The following is a 27,924-nucleotide window of genomic DNA, read 5'->3' on the forward strand; positions in this document are numbered from 1 at the left end:
ATGTGGTTTACATCATTATTTTCTATGAACCCACCACCACAGGAGCCTTTTCTGCTTATATTTTTATACCCAGAGTTGCTTTTTTAAGAAATATTCACATTTACAAAGTTACCTGCTAAAAATAAAAATTGTTGGGTGTGAAAATATTTAATGGGGGAAATTTATAAACGCACTTGCGCCACAATTCTGGTGGTTTTGTCTAAAATGCCTTACCACAGTGTACACCATGTGTACCCTTCCCAAACAAATAACGGGATGATGTCAGGAGGGAGTAAATTGTACTGATTAGGATTAAGATACAGTTCACACTTGTTTATGGTACACTTTTGGCTACATAACATTACCAATAGGAGAATCTCCAGGTGAAAATTGTGATTTATAAATCACTATCTAATAACACACGGTGGTAGAATATATATTATCTGGCACAGAGTGCTGTAATTGTCAGCATCAATGCCACATACAACACTATCACTCATACAGTGTATCCCAGCATCACAGTATTATATATTACCGTATTTTTCGGCCTATAAGGCGCACCAAAAATCCTTTCATTTTCTCAGAAATCAAAGGTGCGCCTTATACGCCGTTGCACCTTATATATGAACTTATACAGAAATGTACTACAGACAAGTACTGTACATTTACCAGTGTTTAATAGCTCCATCCCCAGAAATTTCCTGCACCTTCCCACACAGTATACAGGGTCCCTAGCTCCTGAAGTGCCCTGGCACCACAACTAACATTGTGCCCATCCTGCCCTCCCCTAGCACGGAGAGACCGGAGCTGCCATAGTGCCGACCACGAGGCAATCATCATCATCATCAGTAAACAATCCCCCATACCTGACAGCCCTGTAACAGGGGAAAGAGAAGGAGCCACAGGGAACCCCACAGGAATAACACCCTGGCTGAGGAGGGAAGGAGAAGGGGCAGAGGGAGAACGCTTAACCCCTGCTGCATCACCCTGCATTAACCCCCAGCAACCCATACCTCTGAGATCGGAGCTCTCTGACACGCTGAAGACAAGTTTCCCGGGAAATGTAGCTGGCTTGAACTGTGCACAGGTCTGCCACCTGCTGGTCATTTTTAGGTACTGCATTTGATCCTGCGCCTTGTACTCCAGTGCGCCTTATATATGAACCTATATGTCTTAGCAGGCATTTAATAGAGGTGCGCCTTATAGTCCGGTGCGCCTTATAGGCTGAAAAATACGTTAATCACTATTGGATGTGAGCACTCATTATTGTTGAATTGCAACATAAGCACACAAAACAAGTGTGGTGCTGACAATACAGGGTCCATGCAAGGCTCTGCCTGCAGGGTGCTTAGCTTCTTGCTTCTGCTCCACTCAGCAAGCACCTTATAACATGGACCGGCCGACAAGCAGAGAGTGAATCTCCCCGCTGACAGCGTGCATTCAGCGCTCTGCTGCGACAGACCGACAGAGGAAGTGTGAATGGTCTAATCCTACCCTCTCCCTACTTCATACATGATTTTCTGTGCCCTACTAAAACCCTACCACCGTTTCGCCGAGACAGAGCTCGGCTTCACCTAGGGGTAAGTGCGCCAAGCTGGTGCCATTTATTCCTGCTCACCAAGCATGGCGCCGTATTCTGTCGAAAGGTAGGACATGTCCTATCTTGCTACGGTACGGTGCCGCACGTGATGCTATAGAAGTGTATGGGGGGCGTATATACGCCATATATACAACCCCCATACGTTCGTCTGAATGTAGCCTCACTCCGAGGACATTTAAATCTATTGAGATATCAGATATTTCTCCATTTTGAAAACCACATGGAGCAGCACCACAGAAAACTAATGTAAATCACAGGTATGAATAAGGGTCTAACAGGTCACCTAGCTAACGTTATACTTATGGTACATATGATACTGATATAAGCAATAGTTAACCCAAGACTGAAAACAATCTAAAAATTTTAATTTTACATGAGTAGTGGAGAGTTACATGGCCGGGTTGCAGTTCAGTCTCTTTTAAGTGAATGGAGCAGAGCCGAATACCAGGCACAGCCAAGGTACTATGTATGGTGGGGTGCTTGTTAGGAAGGGAGAAGTGTAATAAGCGCTGCAGACTCTTTAGAGATCCTAGAATAACTATTTATAGGGATTGTGCCCCTAACAACATCTATCCCCCGTGAACATGGTTAAGAGGCTGTTCGCTAGGGTTGAGCCACTATAACAGGGGCCGTTTTTAGTATCCCATATCAATGGAGCACCGGATCTACTTCAGCTGTATCTTGCAACCCCACCTAAGCTAATGTAGCACAGATTAGGCATGCACACATAAGACATTTTTGGGAACTTATAGGCCACTGTTCTCATAGTCTCACTGGCAGTCCCATCCATCAGGCACGTGCCCTAGATAAAATACTTTTACATAATAGAGCTATACATCTTACCTTTGCCATCCATAGTCCTCACACACAGAGGAATCTCCCATTGTTCACTAAACCCTGGAGCATGGTTGTTAAGGAGGGTGAACAAGGCCTGGGAGGTAAGCACAACCTGCGGACAATACTTTGGGACCAATTTCGAAATGTTTGGATCCAAGGTCACATTCTGTTGAGAGTTGTATAAGATGCAATATGAATGAGCAGGTAAACAAATATGTATACATAGTTGTGATTTTAATGAAATATGGATGGAAGGAAAAATAAACCATTATGCTCAATTAAAACTTAACCAGATGGTAGTAACTCCTCGCTGAACGTATATGTGTTTAGACAATAGCGTTTGCATTCGGTAAGTAGCAACATGTGTTTTGCTGCTTAACCATGCTTATAGGAAATCTACCAATTCTCCTTGTGGTAGAGTAACTATTTACGCTGCTGGGTAGATCCCATGAGCATTAATAGAAATATATGTTTATTAGGAGCATTGCTCCTGTAGATGACATTTAAAAATAACTTTTTTATGCAAACTAATTTGAGGTGCTTCAGGGAGCGTCAACAGGGCTGTGGGGGTTCTGGCTGGAACACCGATCCCTTCTTCCCCGCCTCCCTGCTCCATAGTATCATAGTATATAAGGCTGGAAAAAGACGCAAGTCCATCAAGTCCAACCTTTAAGAGTTAAATGTTTTATCCCCATAACCCGTGATATTTTTTTCTCTCCAGAAAGTCATCCAGGCCTCTCTTGAACATGTACATAGAGTCCGCCATAACAACCTCCTGCGGCAGAGAGTTCCATAGTCTCACTGCTCTTACAGTAAAGAACCTTTGTCTATGGTGATGGTAGAATCGCCTCTCCTCTAGGCGCAGAGGATGCCCCCTTGTCCTGGTCACAGGCCTAGGTATAAAAAGATCTTTGGAGAGATCCTTGTACTCTCCATTCAGGTATTTGTACATTGTAATGAGGTCTCCCCTCAGTCGTCTTTTTTCTAAACTGAATAATCCCAAATTTTGTAATCTGTCATTGTATTCTAATCCCCCCATTCCCCTAATAATCCTGGTTGCTCTCCTCTGCACCCGTTCCAGCTCTACTATATCCTTTTTATACACTGGTGCCCAAAACTGTACACAATATTCCATGTGTGGTCTGACCAGCGATTTGTATAAGGGCAAAACTATGTCTTTATCATGAGAATCTATTCCTCTCTTGATACATTCCATAATTTTATTTGCTTTGGCAGCAGCTGCCTGGCTCTGGTCACTAAAATTAAGTTTACCATCCACCAATACCCCCAAGTCCTTTTCAGCTCCAGTTTTACAAGGAATTGACCGTTTAGAACATAATTATACTTTTTGTTTCCATGGCCCAAGTGCATAACTTTACATTTATCTACATTAAATCTCATCAACCATTTCTCTGCCCATCCCTCAAGCTTCCACAAATCCCTCTGTAATGCTAAACTATCGACCTCAGTATTTATTACTTTACACAGCTTAGTATCATCTGCAAATATTGAAACTTGACTCCTCCCACAATGTGCAAGTTATCTCAAAAATACAGAGCTAAAGGCTCATGCACACAACCATCAGGGGGATGTACATACGTTCCCCATAGACGGCTATGGGGCACAGGCTCAGCACGGTGAGCGCAACAAGCTATTTTCTATGGAAGGGGAGGGAGCGAGCAGCACCAACGTGTGCATGAGCCCTTATACTGTATGATGCCGGCAAGAATTGAGGCTGAGAGTGGGAAGGGGAGCAGGAGGCGGGGTAAATGGGTTGCGGTGGATGAGTAATAGCCACAACCCTCAGAGCTCTTTAGATTAATCTGCATTAAAATAAAAGTTCTTTATAAATGTTATCTACAGGAGCAATGCTCCTAATAAACATATATTTCTATCAATGCTGCACAGTTAATAGTTAATCTACCAAAAGGGGAAGTTGTAGATGTTTAGTTGTTTTGTTTAACATATATGAATTTGAGGAGTAGTTATTCCTGATGTGCTTGAAATGTGTTTAAAAAATAAAATTCAAGCGTATTGTGTGAACACGACCTAAGGTATTTAAAGGTACCACACAGGGTACACATAGTTGCTTTCAGTGATAAAAAAAGGGGTTTTAATCAAAATAATATTTTCAACCTCCCCCAAATAGGGCATAAATGTCCATCAGACTGTAAAGTAGGGCTCTGTACCTTGACATCAGGACAACATGGTCCCAGAAATCCCTGCGGTCACTTCTATAGTAAACAACTTTTAAAAGAGCTGTCACTAGGCAACACTTTCACTGATCAGTCTATCCCACCCTACTGTGCATCCATTAGTCCCGAAGCAATAACTTTTCACCAGTGGGTAAAAAAGAAGCTCTAAATAGATAAACCAGTAGCAAAAAAACGCCAGAGGTAGAAATTACAGCTCACAGATTTTTGAAACATTTTTATCTCGACTGTTATGATGGTGGAGGTCCAAGAAAATTCACATAAAAATACTTATTAAGGGTAGCATTTCTAAGCTTAGTCTTGATATCCTCCTGCAATGCATGGCTCAGAAAGCAGAGAGGGCAGTAGAAAAACTCCAATAACTTTATTTGTGAAAAAAATATATATATATTTGTCCAAATGTAATACATGTGACAGCAAAGCACAATTAGACTGATTAGTCACGTACTCACCTCTTGAATACGATCGGCTTTTTTCTTTGGAGACAACATCTGAATCACTTTTTTATACATGGTGGGCAGAGGAATTTCATCTGATGGAAATTTAACTTTCACTAATTTCACAGATCCCTGGGAAAATTAAAGACAAGATCCAATAATAATATTGCTACCATCAATACGGTCATTAAAGGGGCTGGCAGTTTTATTACTTTCCCAAATGTAAAAATAAATTACTAACAATGTTATGCTGATAACCAGCACTATATATCACCCATATAGCACAGTGTTTGGCACAGGCAGAAACAACTGAGTGGATCAACCCTCTAAATTGAGCCTTTATCACCCATCTGATGAAAAAGTGATAAATGTCTCATCCTGGAATACCCTTCTTAATGTAGCAGGATCTCCAAATACACTACAAGGGGAGAGTTTATCTTAATTTGTGACTTTTCCATGCCCCTAGTAAAGTTAGCAGAGCAAGAATTTTTTCAGTGTTCCCCTGATATATAGTTAAAATCCTGATGTGGACGTACGAAAAAGTCACAATTTTGGTGCAAATCATGGGCACAAATAAACTCTAGTCCCGCTCAGGCATACCAAAAACTTTAGAAGGAGTTGCAGAAGTGATTTTTGTTGTTGCAAAAACCCCACGGACTCAGCTGTATTATGTATCAACCTCTAGGATAAATCAAACTAGGGTTGCCCAATACCAGAATTTTGAGTGTGATACAATACCCAGAAAAGTATCATGATCATGGGGCATTAAATGTCTGAGGGCGGCGGGGCTCATCCCAATCGCATATGCGTTACCAATCAAACGCATGCGATCAATAATGATCCACCAGCGTTTTGCAAGGAGAGCTGCTACCAGTGCTCACCTTTCATGGAGAGGACGCAGCCTGTGTGACCTCTCCATACACGCGCAGCCGACGTGAGATGTACTCATAAGTCCTACGTCTGTTAGGGGTTAAATAAGAGGAATGGACTAAAGGCACTTTTCAGTCAAGTATAGGTCTATATATATATTGCTAGCACATGCTGAGGTGAAGCAAAGAAAGAATAATACAGTATATATAAATATATATTTATATATACACACACAATGCATGGTAGTAAGGGATATTTAGCTTTAGGGTGAAATTTATGGAAAACCTTAGCACTGCAGTACTATTAAGTCAAGAAAGTAGGGTACTTAAAGGAAATACATGGGTTCCTTTCTTCTCAAATCAGCTTTTACAATTATGCTAATGACCCTAAAGGGCTCTCATGGGTCTTTCCAGAGCCCCTCAGTTCTGCGACTTCACAGGTTGTAACATTGAGCAAAGCATGTCTCCCCTTTCTGCTGCTGTTAGATTACACAGCCAGATGGAGAGAGCAAAACATGTTCTGCTCATTGTAACAGCCTGTGAAGCTAACACCCCCATAGCCCTTCATGCTCATTATTATAATTAAAAAAAATGATCTTAGAAGGAAGGAGGTTATGGATAACAAATATAAGAAAATTACCACAGTCAATGTGCCTCTGGTTTACAATGATGCATTATGATAGTAGATTTAATTTATTTAGAAACATGGGACATTAGGGACATGGTCAGCCAGGAGCCCCTGCATCCAAAATTTCAGTCTGAGTGCCAGAAAATTCATTATTGTGGCGCAGCAAACTAGACAAACTAATAAGAGGTGAAAAGTACAACTCTCTACCAGATACTGCACCAGATTAATCATCCGACATCAGACACAATGGGGGTCATTTACTAAGGGGCCGATTCGCGTTTTCCCGACGTGTTACCCGAATATTTCCGATTTGCGCCGATTGTACCTGAATTGCCCAGGGATTGTGGCGCACGCAATTGGATTGTGGCGCATCGGCGCCGACATGCGCGCGACGGAAATTGGGGGGGGGGGGCGTGGCCGAACGAAAACCCGACGTATTCGGAAAAAACGCCGCATTTAAAAACCGAAAAAGTGTCGCTTGGGGAGCGCTTACCTTCACCTGGTCCGAGGTGGTGCATTCCAGCGCGATGAGATGACTTTCAGCGCCACCTGGTGGACGGCGGAAGAACTACATTCATAAATCCCGGCCGGACCCGAATCCAGAGCAGAGAACGCGCCGCTGGATCGCGACTGGACCGGGTAAGTAAATGTGCCCCAATAACTAATCTGTCGCAGCAGAGATCTGTCTAGTTCTACTCTGCACTGGTCTAAAGACAGACACATTACTACATCTTCCCCATCAAGTGCATAAGGTAGATATATACTAAACTGTTGGACATGGGAAATAACACACATAATTTATAATTTACCATTTGAAGAAGGCACTTCTCCAAGTTAAAGGTCAAGTCTGGGACGAACTTTCCCCCCAAAATGCTGGTGATTTCATGAACAGTGTATAATGGAGGGTAATTCTTCACATACATTTGGCAGGACTCTATCAGCTTCTAGAAGACACAAGATTACAAGCACTCAGACATGGTCATTGTGATCAGATAGCATGTATTCATGTATCTATTTATACATGATAGAGAGAAGAGGACAAGAAATTAAAAACTGCAAGGCATCTAAGTGGTTTGCATGACTACATTGCAAGACTTAGTGCAGGTCCAACCACAATCATTATGTGAGTGGCGTTTGTATGTTCTCTAAGCGCTGTTGTGGTTCTCCATAAAGTACTACTGCCCCCCCACAGCAAAATAAATACCTAAAAGGCTGAATGGCTTCGGTTGCATGTTCATGTCTCGATAAGGTAAAGTCGATTACAACTCATGTAAGACACTACATTAATAGTCCTGCCCCCACTTAAAGTGTATTGTTTGACCCATGTTAGATGTATAGCATGACATGCCGATTTATTTATACACTAATTGGAACAACAGTTTTTAGTGCATAAAGGAACAGCATATTTACTGCCAAAACAACCTGACATCAGCTGAATGCTCCTCAGTATTACTGGATTTTAATGTATGGACGCCCCCCCCCCCCCTGCAAGAGCTCAGTCTGCTCCCAATCGGGGAGCTAGGAGAGAGCACAGTGCTGCCTTCTCGACACCAGAGCGTCACTGGCTCATTTACATATTTTTTAAAACTAGTTTTAGCAGCAAATATGCTGTTTCTTTATGCACTAAAAACTGTTCCGATTAATGCATAAAGAAACAAGCATGTCATGCCGAACGGCTACCGTCAGTCAAACTGATGGTAGATGTCCTTTAAGAAAAACATAACAAGAGACGTGTGTCAGCACTTCTCCAATAGTGTCTGAAGACATGTAAGCAGGTGCACAAAAAACATTTATTTTCCCTTGCTTTACTATAAATGTATCTATGTATGCACTAAGGGAAACTAACCGTAACATAGAGGTCAGCATCTGCACAAAGCAAATTATAGTCCTCAGCACAACTCCGGGCTGCATTCTGGAGAAACTTCTGAAACTCTGGAACTTCACAGATGGATTTAGATTTCAGGAACTAAATACAAGATTATGGAGATATTTAATAAGTCAGAAAACATTGTTCATGTTTTTTCTTCCCCACGCTTTCTGTGTCGAATTGCATCTCCCATACAGACTATGACCATATAAACCGAACTTACAGCAATATAATGATTTATGGCACAGTGAGCTCTGGAATGGTTGGAGCGATACATTACTGAGCTCACAGTGGTAAGTAGTGCTGCACTCAGAATTCACTGAATCATAATATATTGTGAGTTTTTGTACACCAGGCTACGGCGAGTCCAGAAACCGCAGTTGACACTGTGTATTTCGTACTTAACATGCTGATGTTACAATTATTAATAATGACATTGTGGACTAAACTGAAGTTATTTTACAGTACATTACAAACATAATGCAGAAAACATGTCTTAAAGAGGACCTGTCATCCCACCAAAAGATCCCCAACAACTATGCCCCCATAATCCTCCCCCAGCCCCTTTCTATTTATGACATTTAAAAAATAATTGATGTTGGTGAACTTGGTTTTAATCAATCCAGCCGACACACCACCAACACGCCCCTGTCGCGGGGACCTGTAAGAATAGCTGGCAGTTTTTTAGGTTACATTTAAAAAAATGTATATCTCTTAAATGTGCAACACATTTTTAAATGTTTATTTTTTGCTATATTTTTAGACAAATTTGGCAGCTTTCCATAATTCACACCTAAGGTACTAGACACAGAGGAGATGTGGTTGTGCATGCAGTTCCTCACTTTAATAACTAGAAAATAGTCATGAAAATAGTTAAAATAGCAACTGTATAAAAAAAAAGAAACAAGACCCTCAATGCAAATAGGAGAGGTCAGAAGCCCAGCAACCCTACTTTGTAACTACCTGGTAATGGTTATATTCTTTGACTTGTCCAAAGGAAACATTTGTGTCCCTTTTGTTGAGAAATTTGATCATCAGTTTTACGTAGGCATCCTGCTCAAATGCTGTGAGGGAAGAGAACCGTGGGTATGGCACGCGGGGCTCGGGAAAAGGAAGAATGTCCTTAGTAGAAGATGGGGCAATGGGTTGACTTTTGGGAACAGAAGCTTGGGAAGCTGAGGCCTCCGGATCTTTCTGAGAAGGCTCTGTGGAAGCTCTGGGAGAAGAGAGAGAAGAAACAGGAGGTGAGCGTTAATGTAATAGATTATATAATAACCATCTAGTGAAGGATTAGAAGCTCAGCCATTGGGTAAATCGGACTTCCTCTTGAGTAGGAGGAACTAATGAAAATAACAGGCACAATATAGAAATTTGGTTCCCTGGGTTATTGGGTTTGCAGATTTGCATATAAAAGAAATGGCTTCTAAATTATCATTTACCAGTAAAGGGATATGAAGAATTAAGAAAAAGTTATCCTGAATGTGTTATGGTTTCAGCATTTCAGCACACAGAAGCAACAAAATCACTAAAGCCATTGTGCAATGATAGGACATCATCTGCATTTAGCACAGCTGTCTCTCCACATAGCACGGATGTCCGTCAGGAAGACACATGATGGCACGTCATATCATCATGGAGGGGAGAAAAGCTGACTCAGTGGTGCAGCAGCAGACTTAATGCAAATGAACTATAGAAATAGAAAAGCTGTAGAAAATAATAACCTGATGGCACAGAAAGCATAGTGTATTAGAAGGGCAGGCCCAGGTTGTCAGAACACAATATGTATTACACATGGATGTTCCAATGGAAAAATCTGCAATGTAATACAGTGTCACGGTAGTTGGAACATTGCAAATTCTACAATGGAAACAGATGTGTGCTGTAGATTTATGATCCGCTGCATGTGACACATTTGCTGCGGATTACAGGAGAGAATATAGCCCGCTGCCATTCCTCTAGGTATGCAGAGGGGATAAAGCAGGATTAAAAATGTTAGGTATATGGCTGGGGTGGTTGTTGCAGCAGTAGCACGGGTGTAGACATAACTTCACAATAACAGATGGTGCTGCGGCTGAAACATGAAGGAAAGTAAGGCTATTATTTTTACACCCTTTCCCCCAATCCCTATATCTTATATTTTATAATCACTGACAACTTCTTTAAAGGGAGTCTATTGCCACGCAAGCAAGAACACTTTTGGGGTTGGGAATTTCTGCGCCCTTGCCCCAGGGTCGTCCTTGAAAGCCCTTTTAATGGCTGTATTCATATCTGTAACCATTTGTTTTTCTCTAACACATAGAATAATAAAAACTTTGCTAATAGTAGTAATAAGCAGAGAAACATGTAGTCAGAAAAAGTGGACATGACCCTCAGATGATACTAATAAATACTATATAAAACATTAATAAAAGAAAAAAAAATTACTTGCTGGAGAAGAGCAACAATTCAGGCAGTGTCGGACCCAAGCAATATTTCTCATAAGACTCACGTGTGAAGAAACAGCTTCTGCCATTGCAAGGTTCAATATCCCTGCAGAGAAAAGACATTGATAGTGTATATAACATACAAGGGTCTGAAAGCGCTATTCTAATTTACAGGACTAAAGCTACCCCAGCTATTGATGTCACTTACTTATGTTTAACTTACTTATAGACTTATGGGGTATATTACATCAGTATCCCCCATGCGTTCATTCGAAGCGCTGGGATTGCATTTTGAAAAACACATTTTCATCTAATAGGGGCAAATCTCCTTTTTCATATGAATGTAAAATTGTGTTTGTAGGCGCCAGGAAACCAGAGATATTCACATTTAAAGTGACAATTTCAGGAGCAATTTCTATACACTATCTCTCAAAAGTTTGGGGTCACCCAGACAGCTTTGTTTTCCATGAAAACTCATACTTTCACTTTTCATATGAGTTGCAAAATGAATAGAAAATATATTCCAGACTTTAACAAGGTTTGAATTTTTTTTTTTATTCTTTTGAAAACTTTGCTTCATCCTGGTTTTGTCTCTTTCGTACAGCGTTGGGAATTGGTCAGTTGGGAATCTGCTCCTTCTGGAATACATATACTGGTTTGGCTTAATCCCACATCATGTTATTAGGCTTCTTGTAAGCCATGCTTAGGACGTTGTCACACAGGACGTTTTGACTCTGTTTGCAAACGCAGAGCAAACCGCACCCATCGGGGCAGGCCCGCGGCCCGATCGCATCAGTGTTTCTATGGAAACGTCTACGATCGGGAACGAGCCAGTGGTGTTGTGGATTGCTTTAATGCAAAACACGGCAGCTCGGTCCCGATCGCAGGCTTTTCCATATAAACGCCAATGTGATCAGGCAGCAGCCCGCCCCGATGGGTGCAGTTTGGTCTGCGTTTGCAAGCGGAAACACAGTCAAAACATCCCGTGTGACAGCACCCTTAATGGTAAGGGGCCGCCTTTCACTGTAGCCAAAGGAGGTTTGTTTTCCCTAAATAGTTCATGCATGATGTGGAGGTGCTTTAGGACATTGTACTGTTGCAGCATGAACTCCAATCAAGTGATGTCCACAGGGTATGACATGGGGTTGCACAATAAAGTGATTGCCTTCCTTATTCAAAATCCCTTTGACCCTGTAGAAACCTCCCACTTGACCAGCACCGAAGCAACCCCAGACCATCACATGACCTCCAACATGGTTGACAAACGGTGTTAGGCATCTTCCAGCATCTTTTCAGTTGTTCTGCGTCTTACAAATGTTCTTCCATGTGATCCAAACACCTCAAATTTAGATCCGTCCACAACACATTTCTCCAATCTTCCTCTGTCCAATGTCTGTGTTCTTTTCAGTCTACTCTGAAGGCCCGCATCCTGGAGTCGGCTCTTCCCTGTAAAGGTTGACACTAACATTTGGCGGCTACTATTTAATGAAGCTGCCAGCTGATGACCTGTGAGGCGTCGGTTTCTGAAAAAAGAGACGTCCTTTCACCATGAGTAAGGCTTAGGTACAAGCCGAAACGCGTAGGTGGCTCGCCTACATGTTCACTGCACAGATTTTTTAATGTGAGAAGAATAAACGCTATCTTTTATTGGATGTGCCACGTTTTTTGGTTCTAATTTACTTGTCAGGTTGCTTAGTTGTGCAGCAGGGCCTCCCACTTTTCTTTCTACTCTGGTTAGAGCCTCTTTGTGCTCTCCTCTGAAGGGAGTAGTACACACCGTTGTAGGAAATCTTCAGTTTCTTGGCAATTTGTTGCATGAAATGGCCTTCATTTCTATGAACAAGAATAGACTGTAGCGTTTCACTTGAAAGTTATTTTTTTCTGACCATTGTGAAAGTTTCATAAAACAAACAAATGTGATGCTCCAGCAGATCAAAGCAAGGTCAGTTTTTTAGCTTCTCTAACCATCGAAATTGTTTTCAGCTGTGCTAGCATACATGAACAAGGGTTTTCTAAACATCCCTCAGTGTGATGCCATATGTCACATTTTTGGACCGGTTTAGAGCATGCGTTTTGAGTCCGTTTAAAAATGCACGCGTTTTTGAATGTTTGCCATGCGTTTGGTTGCTTTGAACCTGTTTATCTTCATTTCTAGAAGTGTAGGCAGCTTTGAAACCAGAAAGACTAAAACCAGATACATGGTAAACATTCATAAACACATGCATTTAAAAATGGACAATGGAAAATGCGTGCTTTATAACGGTCCAAAAACACGATGTATAGCATCACCCTTAGCGTTCTTACACAGTTAGCAAACACAATGTACAGGCGGTCCTCTACTTAAGGACACCCGACTTAGACGACCCATAGTTACAGACGGACCCCCTCGGCCCACTGTGACCTATGGTGAAGCTATCTGGATGCTTTCCTTTAGTCCCAGACTGCAATGATCAGCTGTAAGGTGTCTGTAATGAAGCTTTATTGATAATCATTGGTCTAATTACAGCAAAAATTTTGAAACTCCAATTGTCACTGGGGCAAAAGAAAAAAATTTGTCTAGAATTTCAATTATAAAATATACAGTTTCGACTTGCATACAAATTCAACTTAAGAACAAACCTCCAGACCCTATCTTGTATGGAACTCGGGGACTACCTGTACCATTAACAGGACGCAGTCCTTTTTCGCTTATGTTTTTTGCTTTTGGAAGGGGAGAGTAATACATTTTTTTATTTTTTGGTTTACAGAGATGTGTTAGGGCTTGTTATCTGCGGTACTTTCTAGTGGCATCATTTAATATTCCATGCAATGTACTGGGAAAAAAAATTCCAAGTGCAGTGAAATTGACAAAAAAAAAACACATTTGAGGCATTTTCTTGTGAGCTCTGTTTTTACAGGTTTTAATCTGCGCTCCAAATGACACTCTCTTTATTTTCTGGGTCGCTATGATCACAGGGATATTTTATATTTATATAGGTTTTAATAGATTTTAAGAAATTTCAATCTTTTGTACATTAAAAATATTTTCCATTTTGCCAAATTCTAAGGTAAGGTGTCATTTTATATGCTGTTGGATCATATTTTATTCAAATATTCAAGGATGGAAAAAGCGGCGTATTATATGTAATCTAGGGAAAGGTGATTAGGGCGATTTAAACTTTTTTACAGTTTTTTTTTTTTTTAATTTTCACCATTATTTCAGATTCTCCAGGGTACTTTAACCCTGCAGGATCTGATTGCTAATACTATATACTGCAATACTACTGTATCTGCTGGCTATTACAGATCATTACACCAGACCATTTAGACTGCAGGCAACAGATCACTGTTCTCTGATGACGCCCAGTGGTAAGTTAGATGCTATGGTCGGGTTCGCCAGTGATCCAAAGTTATAACCCTCTGAAGTGTGGCCATCCTCTGATACCCTGCGGATTTAACATTCCCTTTGCTGCTTATCTTGGTAAACATGTATGTACTTCTCACATCTTACAGTTTTTAGGAAATTACTGAGTCTACGAAATAAAAGGGGTTGTCCAGTTTCAGCAAATAAATGTTATTGTTTGTTTAATGAAAAGTTATACAATATCCCAATATTTCAATTCCACAATTTCTAGCTCTCTACTTGCTGTCATTCTATTTTTGCTCTATGAAATAAAGCTGCTGCGGCCGGTCACTGGGCAGGATTGTGCTGCAGTATGTGGAGAATAATGTCAGAGGATGCAGAGATGTCCCCATTGTACTTATTCTCTGTCCCCTTTGCTCCTGCATACAGCGTATTGTTATGCGCAGCTCTATGCCATGTGAAGGTCTTCTATTACTCCTGTATGTACACTACATTCTGTACACCCAGTCTCCATGATGTAATAACTACTTTCCTCTGTTCTTCCACCTAGACATGACCACAGGACATCTTGCCTCCTGCAGTGTTATCCCACTTCAAGTCCATGTCCCCTGCTGCCTGACATGAGCCCCCGGCACTCACCACTTGAGCTCTCCGCCCGCCTCCATCGCCCCTATGTGTGCGACTACCGCACCACGTGTGTCTCACAACATTGACGTCAACCACTCGCAACAACCTTCATTGCGCAGCCGCAGCACCTCATCCTCAGCCAGACCCGACTGAGACGTGTTCCAGCGCCACCTAGGGGCCACCGTGCTAACTGCACATGGAAAAGTCACTGCAGTATTTATATTGAGCCGATGATTGTAATATAATTCAAATGTCTTTCAGTGTATTTCATAAAATGAGATATTTATTTAAAGTAATTTCAATTTAGTGTTCTTCTACAGTAATGAACGATCTGTGACAGCAAAGCCATAAAAGTGGCAATAAAAGGACAGTTCTCTTTCCCAGTACCTTCATAGAGGCCGTTATGCAGCCTCATCCACCATATGGGTGATGGTACATGTGGCATTTTGAACATGTTTTTGGCCCGTTTTTAAGCAGTCCGTCAAAAAGCGCATGCGTTAAAAACCTCATGCGGTTTTTGACAGGTTTGACCAATTTTCTTAATCAAACTGGTCAAAAACACATGCGTTTACAAAAAAAGGTGCGTTTTTCAAAAATGCATGCTTTTTTTGACGGACTGATTAAAAACGGTCAAAAATAGCGTTCAAAACGCCACGTTGCCATAACACTAATACACCACCAGATTTTAGGATGATTCTTTGCTCACAGCAGTGGTGGATTAGGTGTCCCATGGGCCCCGTCTGTTCACACGACTAGGGCCCTCCCCAACGTCCAAACCACCAGGCGCCTGGATATTAGGACTTAAGTGCTACTCTATATAGTCTATATAGGCTATATCCTCTATATCCTCCACATCCCCTATAAGATCTATATACTCTATATCATCTATGTACCCTATATCCTTAATCATGTATTGTTCATGAAAGTAATTTAATTATGAACTTCAAATTTGCTGTTACTCGTATAGCTCTCTATTTAGGAAAGCATTCCACATTCCCTAACTGCATGAAACCCGCCACCCCGACCACCGTCCAGACCAGATCTCCCAGTCAGTGTAGAGCAGTGATTTTCAACCAGTGTGCCGTGGCACCTGGTCGGGTGTGCCGCAGGGAAAGTTCCCCAAACTATGGTGCCCCCTGTGTTTTGTTTCCCAGAGAAATGTAAAATGAGAAATACTATAGTCATGAGGCTGGAGTACTACAAGTACCAGCTCATATGCTGAGTATATGAGCCTCATGGCCATAGTACTTCTTATTGTACCCCTTTATTTTGCAGTATATGAGCCACATAATAATCAGCACCATATACTAAAACCAGGGAGAAACTGAGAACTGTTGAGGAAGAACTTCGTGTGTGTCTTTCCACCATTCCTGCCAGGATATCCCTTTTGTGTTTATTGAAACAGGCCCAGGTTTCACACTGAGTGAGTAAAATAAATTTAGAATCTATATTATTAACTATATGTATAATATTACTGTTTTAGTGTCATTTTGTGTTATTTTGGTTGGTGGTGTGCCCCAGGATTTTCTAAGTATAAAAAGTGTGCCGCGGCTCAAAAAAGGTTGAAAATCACTGGTGTAGAGGATGTGGATGCTGCCCCCCGGCCTCTGTGCTCTGCAGCTGAACTCCCCCTCATACTGTAAAAACTTGAGTATAAGCCAAGGCTCCTAATTTTACAATGAAAAAAAAACTGGGAGAAGTTATTTTATCAAATATAAGCCCTAGGGTAGAAAATGCAGCCACTACTCTAATAAAAGGTCCAGTAGCCGAAGCACCTTACTAAAGAAATGTCCACAGCACAACCTCCCTTTGATGTAATGTCCACAGCAGAACCCCCTTTAATGTAATGTCCACATCAGAGTCCTCTTTAAAGAAATGTCCACAGCAGAGCCCCCTTTATTGTATTGTTCTCAGCAGAACCCGCTTTAAAGAAATGTCCACAGCAGATGCCTCTTTTAATGAAATGTCCATAGCAGAACCCCCCTTTACAGAAATGTCCACAGCAGAGCCCCCCTTTAATTTTATGTCCTCAGCAGAGCCCCCTTTTAAGAAATGTACACAGCAGATGCCCCCCCTTTTAATTAAATGTCTACTGCAGGGGCCCCCTTTACATGTCTACAGCAGGGTCCCCATTTACAGAATGTCCAAAGCAGAGATTGCCCCTCCCCTATTAATGAAATGTCGAAAGTAGGGCCCTCTTGAAAAAAACCCTCTATACTCACCTTACCAGGTGTGTTTTAAGAAGTTGTCCAGGATTTAAAAAAAAAATGTTATATGGCTGTAGGGGGGAGGATTATATCAAAACAATAATCCACGTGTACTCCCGTTCACCAGTGAAGCTGCCTGTCACTGCTGGTCTGTTTTTAAGCTCATTTTCCTGTTCAGTTGTTGATCTGTAGATGGCCTCACATTTTACTCCAGAATACTTTGGTATACAGAGAAGTTCATCCCTCCACCATCGTATTTGACAGTTAATATAGTGCCCCAAATATATGAAAAATGGTGCAAACTGCCTTGCTGCACTTTGCCTGACCAATGTGCAGGTTGTGCCAGATAATCCAATAGCTAATCTGGTCTGTTTTAGGATGTGACACAGTTGCACCTTTTTTTCTTGGTGCACTTTGCTTCATGTTTTTGATAAATACTCTACAACCAAACTGCATCAGGATTGTGGTTTTATAATTTGTTATAACAAGTAGTTGATAATTTCCATTCCTCATCTGGCAAAAGCCTTGGGCTGATAATTTGCCAATATAACCTCTTGGATGGCACAATTAGGTTGTAGATCTACAGTTGGTAGAGGTTATGTCATAGTTCGTAATGTGAGCTGCAGAGGAAGGTCCCATTTCCAACTATGCCTTTTAACTACCTGTATCTTCGGTGCTATAGATCCCAGAACCACAAGCCTGATGCAATTAAAAAGAGGAAATTCTCATTTTAACAATGATAGTTTGGTGCTATAACGACAAAGATAGGGGCATCTTAAATGATCCTCAACCCTTCAGCCTCTAAAAGCGACGCTTCTCAGATGATTTGCATATGGAGATTTGTTTTTCTATAGGTAAACTTTAAGATATAACACATAAGAGGAAATGCAAGAAAAGAAATGTCATATCATACCCAAGGGTGCTGTAGTTTGGTGGTGTTAAATCTGGTGACCGTGTCCCATTAAGATAGTGGGCTGTGCCCAGTTGCTGTAGGGCCTGAGACTGATGTCCCAATAAAAGAGTGTATTGGACATATTATAAACATGGAAGTGGGATTACAGAAGCCCATAGAAGCAGCACAGCAATATCAAAAATCATATACAGCTGAAACACAAAGATCAATAAGGGTTTTATTAAGAGATGTTCACATCTTTTTAGGTACACCATAGTAATGAATGTTTGTAGACATGTAGGAGTTCTGCTGGAAAAATACTTTAAAGTGTAACTCCGGTGTTATCATTATTTTTATAACATTGGCAAATGTGATTCTTCCTCTAAATTTTTTATTTTTGTGCAGATTATGGTCGGGGTAAGGTGAAGAGAAGAGAGGAGAAGAGGAGACAACTTCTGTTATTCACATGCCGGCTCTTTGTGACCGCTCGTTCTTGAACAACTCATCACTACTCTGCAGATCAGGAGATAAATCAGTAAAGCCAGGATACACAGCTAGGGAGAAACCAGGCTAAACTTGCAGGATAGCAAAGAAACTGCTGCACGTAGGTAACCAAGATAATAGACAAAGTTGTTCTACATCCCAAGATCTATTGATTTGTGATTTTTTTTTGGGAGTCACACTTTAATTTAGGTAATAAATCTTAATAGGTTCTGTCATAGATGTCTTTTATAAGATCTATAAATATCTATGGTATAATACAACATATGCTGTCTATTCCGTCTCCTCAAATCTTCCAAATGGTATCCAAGAAGAGAAGCCAACACAAAATAACACAGACACACATAGGAATTAGCTCCTGATTAAATTTATTGCAGAATAATTTACAGTTTGATTGTATTTAGAGAAGAATACCCTGGACTCAGTGTCTGATACAGATACCTGCCAGATAGGTGCAGAGTTTTGTTATATATATATATTTATAAATATATATTTATGTATATATTTATATAGTCAGCCAAAAATGAACAGACCCAAAAAACTGGGATCTTAATTTTGATCACATATTATGTACCATAAGCTAGCACCACACAGGAAAAACACAAAAAGAGTTAACAGATCAGGCTCCACCAAGCCTATAACAGAGAGTATACCTAATGTCATTTAACAGCATATAGTGATATTGATACCTTCTTTATTTGCCGAGGATGCCTGCAAAGTTTAGCTGACAAACATCTCACAGAAAGCGAGTCAAACAAAGGTATAGTGTCACTGAGTAGAAACATATAATGTATAGATACAAAGAGCCTGTATATTGCCAGAGTACAGATTGCATGTATATTCATTGCACTGCATGTTATTAGGCCTTGATTTTCAGCACATGGCTTTAACTTATTTAAAATATAGGCATAGATCTTTGCTATTACATATATTCTTTGTAGAAAAAGTTGTATGTATTATCAGCCTAACTTTGTAGTATAAAAATGTCCACAAATATGGCCTAACATTTGGTCAATTCACTCCTCAGTGGGTGGATTACAACGAGCTGTGCTATGGTCAGTAGTTATCCGCTGGGTTATTAAACTGGTCACACTAAATCGGGCAAAGGACAGCGTTCATTCAAGTATATCATTATGTAATATGATAATATGGGACACCTTATTAGTCTTAGTCTTAGTCTGGGACACCCACAGATTGCAATAACATATTGGCTGTGGTGCTCTACCTAGCCCTGCACTTCTTCAGTTTCTTTCTGAGAATTCCATTTTCTCCAAGCTATGCCTCTCCAAATGACATCTATGGAAACGTACTGCACATTACCATGATAGTAACAAAGGGAGTGCAAGAAGCAATGGAAATATCAGAGTAGGACCAAAGAGAAAGTGCTTGAAATAGCTCTGGCACCTTCATTATAAGGATTGGAGGGGCTGCTAGGCTCCAGTTATTCAGTATTAATGACAATACAGATAAAGATGTAACTTCTCCTATAGTACTTGGTCACATCTGTTAAAAGTGCCATAACTATGGGTATTGGAGGCTTCTCTAGGTATCCTAAAGATGTAATGCTAGGTAAAAAAAAACTAGGATTGTCTATTAATTGGACAACAATCTCAACGTGCAAATACGGTCCTTTTATTTAGCCAGTGGAAGTCATCACCTAGCCACAAGTAGCTGGATGCTGGTGATCTCAGCCATCTCTAGTGTGAAAAAGATGGCAGCCAGTTTGATTATAGGAAAATCAGTAAAAGGCAGACACTCATAGGCTAAAATTGCAAGTCATAAGCCTTTTCTCGTGTAGTGGTTCAGTAATGTGAATGTAATAGAAATTCTGCAGGCATCAATAGCCGGCAAATGCATTAAAACACAAAATAGGGGGCGTCAAAACACTGAAAACTAAGCGTTTTTTGCTCCTGAGCCAGTGCAGGTGCAGAATATCTGGTCAGACTGACTTGTTTGGGCATTCAGACCTATCTGGCACAGCTCTGAAGTAATAGTAACTTGCTAATATTATAGGGTAGAAGGGTCATTTCTATGTTATCATCATGCCTGTGACCTCTCTACTACTTCTTACAGACTAATTAGGCTAAGTGTTTATCTTATATTTGGTCCTTAATACTTCTAGGGTAGAGGAATGGATTCCAGGTGTAGAAAAATCAATGTCATGTATTGTGTAAAATGAGATAATAGAATATCCACTATACAGCCTCAGTGAAATTGGATGGAAACACATGATACCCCCCTATGATCTGTACTCATCTGTCCAGTTTCTAAAACAAATGCTAGAAAATAAAATACATTAGTTTTTCACAATACTAATACCCTCTAAAACATCTAAAACAGAAAGTTCATATTGACACAAAGCGCAGAAGAGATTTGAACATGCCGGTGTATTTTCAAGAGATAAAGACAATGTAGGTTTATTGCTTCGACATTCAGTTATTTATGGCTGGATAACCTCTCAGAGTGGATTTCTTGTATCCGCATCTATAGTTTGATATACTTGAAGACATAAAATGGGTTTGCAGAAAGTATGAAAAACTTAATAAACGGCAAAACAATAAAATTCAAACTATCTATAATGTTAACACTGCAATTATCAATATGTTTCAGTGGCTTTATAAGATGGTGCTACATTCCAGTCAGAACAGGGAGATGTAACCAAAATGAATCTGTCACTTTATTTTAATTCTCTGTGTGTGTCATAAATATAAAGTACCACAAATATTCTGGACTCGACATTTTAAGAGCAGACTCTGAACTTTACACCTGTAAAATGGCTTATAACTAATTTTGTACCCAATGTTGAAGGAGTTCCCATAAACATAAATATTCATAAGCAAGCTTTAGTACAGGTCATGAATATCAGATCAGTGTGGGTTGGATTTCTCTCATCCCCACTGATTGGCAGTATAATGGCGCCCGTAGTCTATGGAGATGCTTGGTATTTACAATATCAATCACTTGAATAGGACCGAGCTCTGAAAAGAGCAAGGACCCTTCTTGGTAGGTGTGGGGGCTGTAAGTTATACCCTTATTTTAGTTTCCTATTTTAAAAATAGGTCAATATTGAAGTTCCAGAAAACCCCTTTTTGACATTTATATCAGCCCTGTGATTTTTTAGAATTGATGGGCCATCAAAAATGTGACCTGCTGTCATATACATGACAGGAGAGTACATAACATTGGATATATTTTTAATTAAAAATAATGACAAACTCTGGAATATCTGATGTTGTATTTATACTTGCTAGGTAACCCCATCAATGTACATCAAATATATGTGATCTTCATACAGAAACCTAAATGATATAGTGTACCTCATTGATTGTAAGCTGTTGGGAGCAGGGCCCTCCTTCCTATTGTATCATATGTTATTACTCTGTTATGTCTTATTTGGTTTGTATTTGTACCCCATGGCCTGTAAAGCTCTGCAGAACATGATGTTGCCATGTATGTAAAGATTTCTTGTAATTTATTTTGTTGTTTTCATACATACTTCAGAGCCTAAACTATGAATATAAATGCTGCTTTTGAAGTCTTGTCAATGCCTATTCACCAGTATTAATCTCAAGATTATTAAAAGAGATACAGAGCAATAGCTACATATTTCTACAAAAAATCTATTGAACAAAGCTCAGCTCTGGTATTAACATACAACATCAGATATTGAGTAATTGTTTTGTCATAAGGCATATGTTCCATATGCAACATATGCTATTTATGACTGTCATATATCTATTGTAAACAACAGATCAAATAACAGGGGTACTGCAAGAGTCATGTAATTTTGGTCAGAAATGATCACCATCTACAGCAATATGCATGATACCTCCATGGGTGGATAAGCAGTTCCTGGGCCGGGCTGGTACCATGTCATTGGGTAAAATCATTAATAGTCATCGGTGACTACTGATGTCCAAACACATTAGACTGTGAAAAGATCCTGCAACTTACAGAAGGATCTGCTGAGATAACAAAAATATGCATGGATATTTTACAGTGTATTTAAAATAATGTAAATTGTATCCACCACTACATATGCATTTACATAAGGAATATGATAGAGAATGCCCTCCGGCACCAACAGAAATAATAGTAGTCAATGTAGGACCAGCCACATAAAATCAAGATTTATTATAAGCGCCTTGACGGCAATCAGATAAATACTATATATGGTGGATAAAGCTTCTAGTTTAGCTTGTTTTCTAGAGTTTATATAGTTCTGCCATCTGTTTAAATGATCTGAACATTATCTTTAAATAAAAGAAGTAATCTGTCCATTAACACTGCCAAGATGTAGGACTACATCTGTCCGGACAACATCCAGGGTAGAACTTTCAATGGTGTAATGAAGGATCACCAACATTTGTTTTCCCTTTACAAAAAAAAGTTTAATTGTAGGATCATGACTGCCCCTTTCTGATATCTTCTCCAATGTGACAGCCTAGCGAGATGGATGAGTAATTCCCTGAGGGAGCAAGGTGTATTTATATATCTTACATATTCTATATACATATTGCACATTAGAAGGAATGGGGAAAAGTGCAAACAAAAGTGTACGTAATAAACTATTACAGAAGGATTCATGGAATGTCGAAAAACAATTACAATTCATAAAACAGGAATAATGCAAAATGAATATGCCACAATTCATAGCAAGGAAGAGTAGACTCCTGAGTGGGCAGTATTCTCACACCACAATGCCAGGTCTACACTATGTAGGTGGGTGATGTCTGAATGTATTGGAGTTAATGATTTGATATTGATGTATATAGTCTACAGGTATGTAGGAAAATGTGATCCACATAGATATAAAAAAAACCTAAAGCTGCAATAGAATATGCTTTTTATCATGTCTACACAATTAAGACAGGTAACTAGTTATATTGTGATTTACAATGTATTCAGCAGGGGCGTAACTTGAGGGGGTGCAGAGGATGTGATCGCAACCGGGCCCAAGAGGCTTTGGGGGCGGAAGGGAGGAGATTGTTTTGTATGTTTGTGTGAAACACTGAAAATAAAGAAATATCTGATTAAAAAAAAAATAATACAAATTTAGAGACCTCTCTGTTAAGAAGTCAGGATAAAATGCCTTAAGTTTATACTGGAATTCTGATAATGTTTGCACTCATTCCTTGTATTTATTGCAGCATATCCATTACGGCACATTAACCAAAACATTAACACTATTATAACAATATCTGAGCACAACTAAATGACATTTGGCTATGGCACATTTAAGAAACGTTTACATTTTTTTTTTGCTAGGTTTTTTTGCATTTTTTTTTTTACCAGAGACAGTTCTTGAAAATACAAATTTTAACTTTTGAATGTTTTTTTTTCCTTATAAAATTTTTACAATAATGGTTTAGTTTGTAACTTTTTCACATTACAAAAAAATCTGTTTATTCTTATTATGACCGCTAAACAAATCACATTTTTATTGCAGGAATAGTTCAAGTGCCTTTAAATATTTATACAAGGGTTAAAAAAATAGACTTTTCTTTAATTATTATGCTTTCTAAAGTGGTCCAGGCTTTGTATTAAATATTGTAATATTATCCCCACCCCCACTTTAATTATACGCATCTGAACACTTAAAGCAGCCAGAACACACACACAGACACACAACTGCAAGATTGAAGTGGACTGTTTGGGATTGTACAATCAACATTGAAGACATCAGCCATTGCATCAACTTTGTGTCATTGTATCACAAAGTAAAAACCTCATAGAAAACTAGTGGTAGATTAATTATCAATGGTTTCATGGCAACACTGTCTAAGGCTACATTCACACAGATGTTACGCGCCGTACCGTAGGGATATATGGTGCACAGCGCCATATGCCGAGAAAAGGTAGGACATGTCCTATCTTTTCACTGCTCCTTTGCGGTGCTGCGCGCCCATTGCCGGCCTATGGGGGACATATATGCGACGTATATACGTTCCCCGAACTGCATTGTGAATGAGGCCTAAGGCAGAGAAATCGGCAATCTTTCCTGGATCCCAAATTCCCATCACGAGTGATGGGACCCAAGAAACAAGTGGCTGTCAAAACGTGTTTTTTTTAAAGATAAAAATCTTTCTTTTAATAAAAACTGACCAGATATTTTGAGCACAATCTCACTTTTAATTTATACAATTTCACTAGCCATTTACTAACCATTTCCAAATTCTACAGCACCAACAGAATAAACTCTGCTTCTACCTTTTCAGCTTTATTGTGTAGCCTTAAAAAGAGCCAGCAGAGTCATCATTTTAGTTTTAAAGGGAGGGTCATTAATGCTACAATCTTCATTACATAAATGCTACACTTACGAAAGATGTGTGTATGGGGAAAGCTGTTTAAATACAATTATTATAAAAGTATTTTTTGAAAAATTTACGAACGCCTACACTGGAAAATAAAGAAATACGCTAGAAATATACTTTCTGGCAACCATATTAGCAACAACATTTGAGAAAACTTTGAAGAGCAGTAAAACTTATCCCTAAAGAAATGGCCAGTCTCTTAGAGAATATCTTATAGGAAGAGTTGGACCCAGATGACATCCCCATTAGTTCTTCAGTTATTGGGAACCAAAACCAGGAGTTGTCGAACACAGAAAACTGGGAGAAGTCTTTCCATTATACCTCACATCTGTGTAGTCGCTGGAAGGACTTGCATCTGTTTTACGCTCAAACACTCCTGGTTTTGCTTAAAAATAACACAAAGAAACAACTAAAGACCTATTGGAAAAGGGGTTTTCCTATAAAACAAGTTAGGCCCTATCCACAGCATTGTGCTCGGCAATCTCCGTCAGCTCCATAGAGAAGAAAGGGGTTGCCAGCCAATGTGTGATTGGCTGCTCAGCTCATCTCAGGGAGTGACCAGTGGTCCGATAGTCCCACACCAGTCAGTGATATAGGCTTGCTTTGTGGGAAACCCCCTTTAAGGGTTGTCACATATTAGATAGCCTCTTACCGTGTGCAGAGTGTATGAAGACCAGTGTGAAAAACCTTAGGTTCCTAGGTAATGTGGCTCAAAAACTATCCCAAATCATCTTTCGACACCATTGTAATTGTTAGTTCCTTCTGGCAACTCTTTACAGTTTCTCCTAACTCTGTAACAGTTCTTGTAGTCTGGCCGGCAGACAGGGGATCCTTGAATCATATTTATGTATATGCAATGTGTGCAGTCCGAGGGGACTGACCAACATATGGGTCAGTTTTGACATGTTCCACATGTTTGTGTGCAGCCAGCTTAAGGGTGAACTTAATTTTTCACACATTGCTCCTGTATTTTAGTCCAACTTTTTAAATAAATTATATGTATTTCAGTGTAAATATTTTTACAATAAATATAAACATGTAAATTCAGCAAACTCAATGGTTGTTTGGCTGTGCTTGTCTTTTTATGATACTTGTGATCATTAGCCTAAACTGAAAGACAATCTGTTGAGATGATATTTACCTAATGTGTATAACCAGATGTATACATATACCCTAAAAATCAAAGCATGAAAATTTTAATAAATATCACAGTATAAATAACAAAAGTTCCTGGTAGTGGTAGTCTTCTATTCTTCTGAAATTGGTTATTCTCTGGTAAGAAGACATTGAGGGAAATTTATTAAAAGTTAGGCCTCAAGCACACGACAGTGTGAGTAGGCTGTGAACTGGCTGCACAAACTGCCCCCACAGAGGCCTCTGGTGCACGGACACAGTGTGGTGAGCACCCCATGTCTCACCGCACCAAGAGGCCCTATACCTAATATTCTAGTGAATTTTCTCACATTTTCTGGTGGAAACTTTAGTAAATTTCGACGGGCCGTGGCGTTCAGGTTGCTTTGGTGAAGTGTAAACAGGGTCAGGTAATAAGAACATTTGCATTTTTAATGTAAAATGTATAAGAATTGATCCCGCGCATTAAAGAACAGAATACAACGTAATTTTTAATGACTGACACTATGTTGGAGTCTAAGCTGGCCTTCCTTGGAGTTTGTCATATAATCTGATAAAAAGGAAAGCTATATTTTTGTTTCTCACTTCTATGTTGCAAATGTTGATCCAATTCATAGCTAATCAATGGCATTAACATGGATTTGCTTTGGTGACGTCTAGTCAATGACTAGTGATTGTCTAGTCAAAGTTAATGTCGGAATGTCTAGGTTTAGCAGAAGGTTCAAAAATCTACATGGTGTATTTTACCTCTGCATCATAAAAACAGATTTGTCTTATACTAAATGAGCTGCGATAGGCTGCTAGTCCATATTTGTTTCTGGCAACCACATGAATTTTGCTGTGAAAAAAGTAATTTTCATTATTTTACAAGGGTCTGCGACACAATGAGACATAGAGAATGAATGGCAGATGTGCTTTGTCCATACCATTGCAGTGCTTCATACCAATTGTTTCCCTATGTATTCAAACAGCTGGCTGGTCACACATCCCATTGTCATGACTCAGGGCCTACTTTTAACCCTGTCAGTACCATCATTGTGGGAATCGTAAACAGTTTTTGGACCAGCCTTAAATAAATCCCTCTCAAAAAAAAAAAAAAAAAACAGCAGCAGTAACCGCTCCACACACTCCCAAAAATCTATTGCTTTTTCACTAAGTCTCGACTTCCTGATATACACATGAAAATACAAATTAAAATGAAAAAAGTAAAGGAGGAAAACAAACAATAACAAAAACACAATTCACTAAACAAAGGGAGAAGAGCAGTAGGAATTAGTAAAAAGGTGCAAAACAAAAAAAAGTGCCATATTGAAACAGATCAGAAGAAGCCTAGAACCGGCCCCCACACTTAAACAATATTTCTTTAGCCATATAAATGTTCATGCCCAAGTACCCTGTAATACATATATTTATATATAAATATTACTTTGCTTGTATTGCTAGAGACCCCATGAGTCTCATGGTTAAAAATGCAGGTGTGGTTCTCTTACCAGCCTGCCTTGTGATTGGTCCTTAAACTCTCTCCAAAACATCCTGTAAACAATATCCCTGGGGATGAGAGGTCAAGGACAAATGTCTCTGCATGTCACCCCTCTCCCTCTCCTCCAGTACCCAGATTTGCGTAAAGTGTCTTGGTTCCTCTTTCTCATGTTCACATACACGAGTGTGCGCACGACTCATGAAACTTGTGTATTTCAGATGTTGTCGTAGACTCTTCTATCCCTCTAGTTGCATGGCTGGCTCGTATTCAGAGGTAAAAAGTTCCTTGTAGAGGGGAGGGAAGTGATGTCTCACAATGTCTGGATATATTGCTTTAAACGCCATGAGTTTCTCTGCGTGACGCCCACACAATGCACGCAGGGTGGAGACTTTGCATATTAACTGGAAAAAACCCAACAACATAGCTTTTATTATACATGAAACAATATCAACCCCTGGAGTTTAATTATACAAAAGCATAAACCTACCAGACAACATAAATTGCCTAATTACTTTCTGTGCAGGTTAGCCTTATATCACCCATGCTGACACACTGCGTCTATTATCAGCTTATTAG

The 27,924-nt window shown here is 39.7% G+C and overlaps 2 protein-coding genes across 3 annotated transcripts in view; both read right to left on the bottom strand.

Moving 5' to 3' along the window:
• ICE2 (interactor of little elongation complex ELL subunit 2) overlaps window positions 1–14,984 on the bottom strand; it is a 61,285-nt gene extending 46,301 nt beyond the window's left edge. Inside the window, exons 1-7 of the mRNA XM_072147880.1 lie at window positions 14,836–14,984; window positions 10,855–10,959; window positions 9,394–9,646; window positions 8,410–8,529; window positions 7,373–7,507; window positions 5,082–5,198; window positions 2,423–2,582 (exon numbers count right to left, since the gene is read on the bottom strand). Coding sequence (XP_072003981.1) covers window positions 2,423–2,582; window positions 5,082–5,198; window positions 7,373–7,507; window positions 8,410–8,529; window positions 9,394–9,646; window positions 10,855–10,959; window positions 14,836–14,861 — 916 coding nt within the window. The 5' untranslated portion in view covers window positions 14,862–14,984. The remainder of the gene's footprint in view (window positions 1–2,422; window positions 2,583–5,081; window positions 5,199–7,372; window positions 7,508–8,409; window positions 8,530–9,393; window positions 9,647–10,854; window positions 10,960–14,835) is intronic.
• An 8,650-nt stretch (window positions 14,985–23,634) lies between these two features.
• Window positions 23,635–27,924, bottom strand: part of RORA (RAR related orphan receptor A) — a 316,067-nt gene continuing 311,777 nt past the window's right edge. For both annotated transcript variants that reach the window (XM_072147881.1, XM_072147883.1), the window contains one exon: window positions 23,635–27,749. In XM_072147881.1, the coding sequence (XP_072003982.1) occupies window positions 27,585–27,749 (165 nt within the window). In that variant the 3' untranslated portion in view covers window positions 23,635–27,584. The remainder of the gene's footprint in view (window positions 27,750–27,924) is intronic.

The sequence above is a fragment of the Engystomops pustulosus genome, chromosome 4, assembly GCF_040894005.1.
Source record: "Engystomops pustulosus chromosome 4, aEngPut4.maternal, whole genome shotgun sequence".
NCBI classification, from domain to species: domain Eukaryota; kingdom Metazoa; phylum Chordata; class Amphibia; order Anura; family Leptodactylidae; genus Engystomops; species Engystomops pustulosus.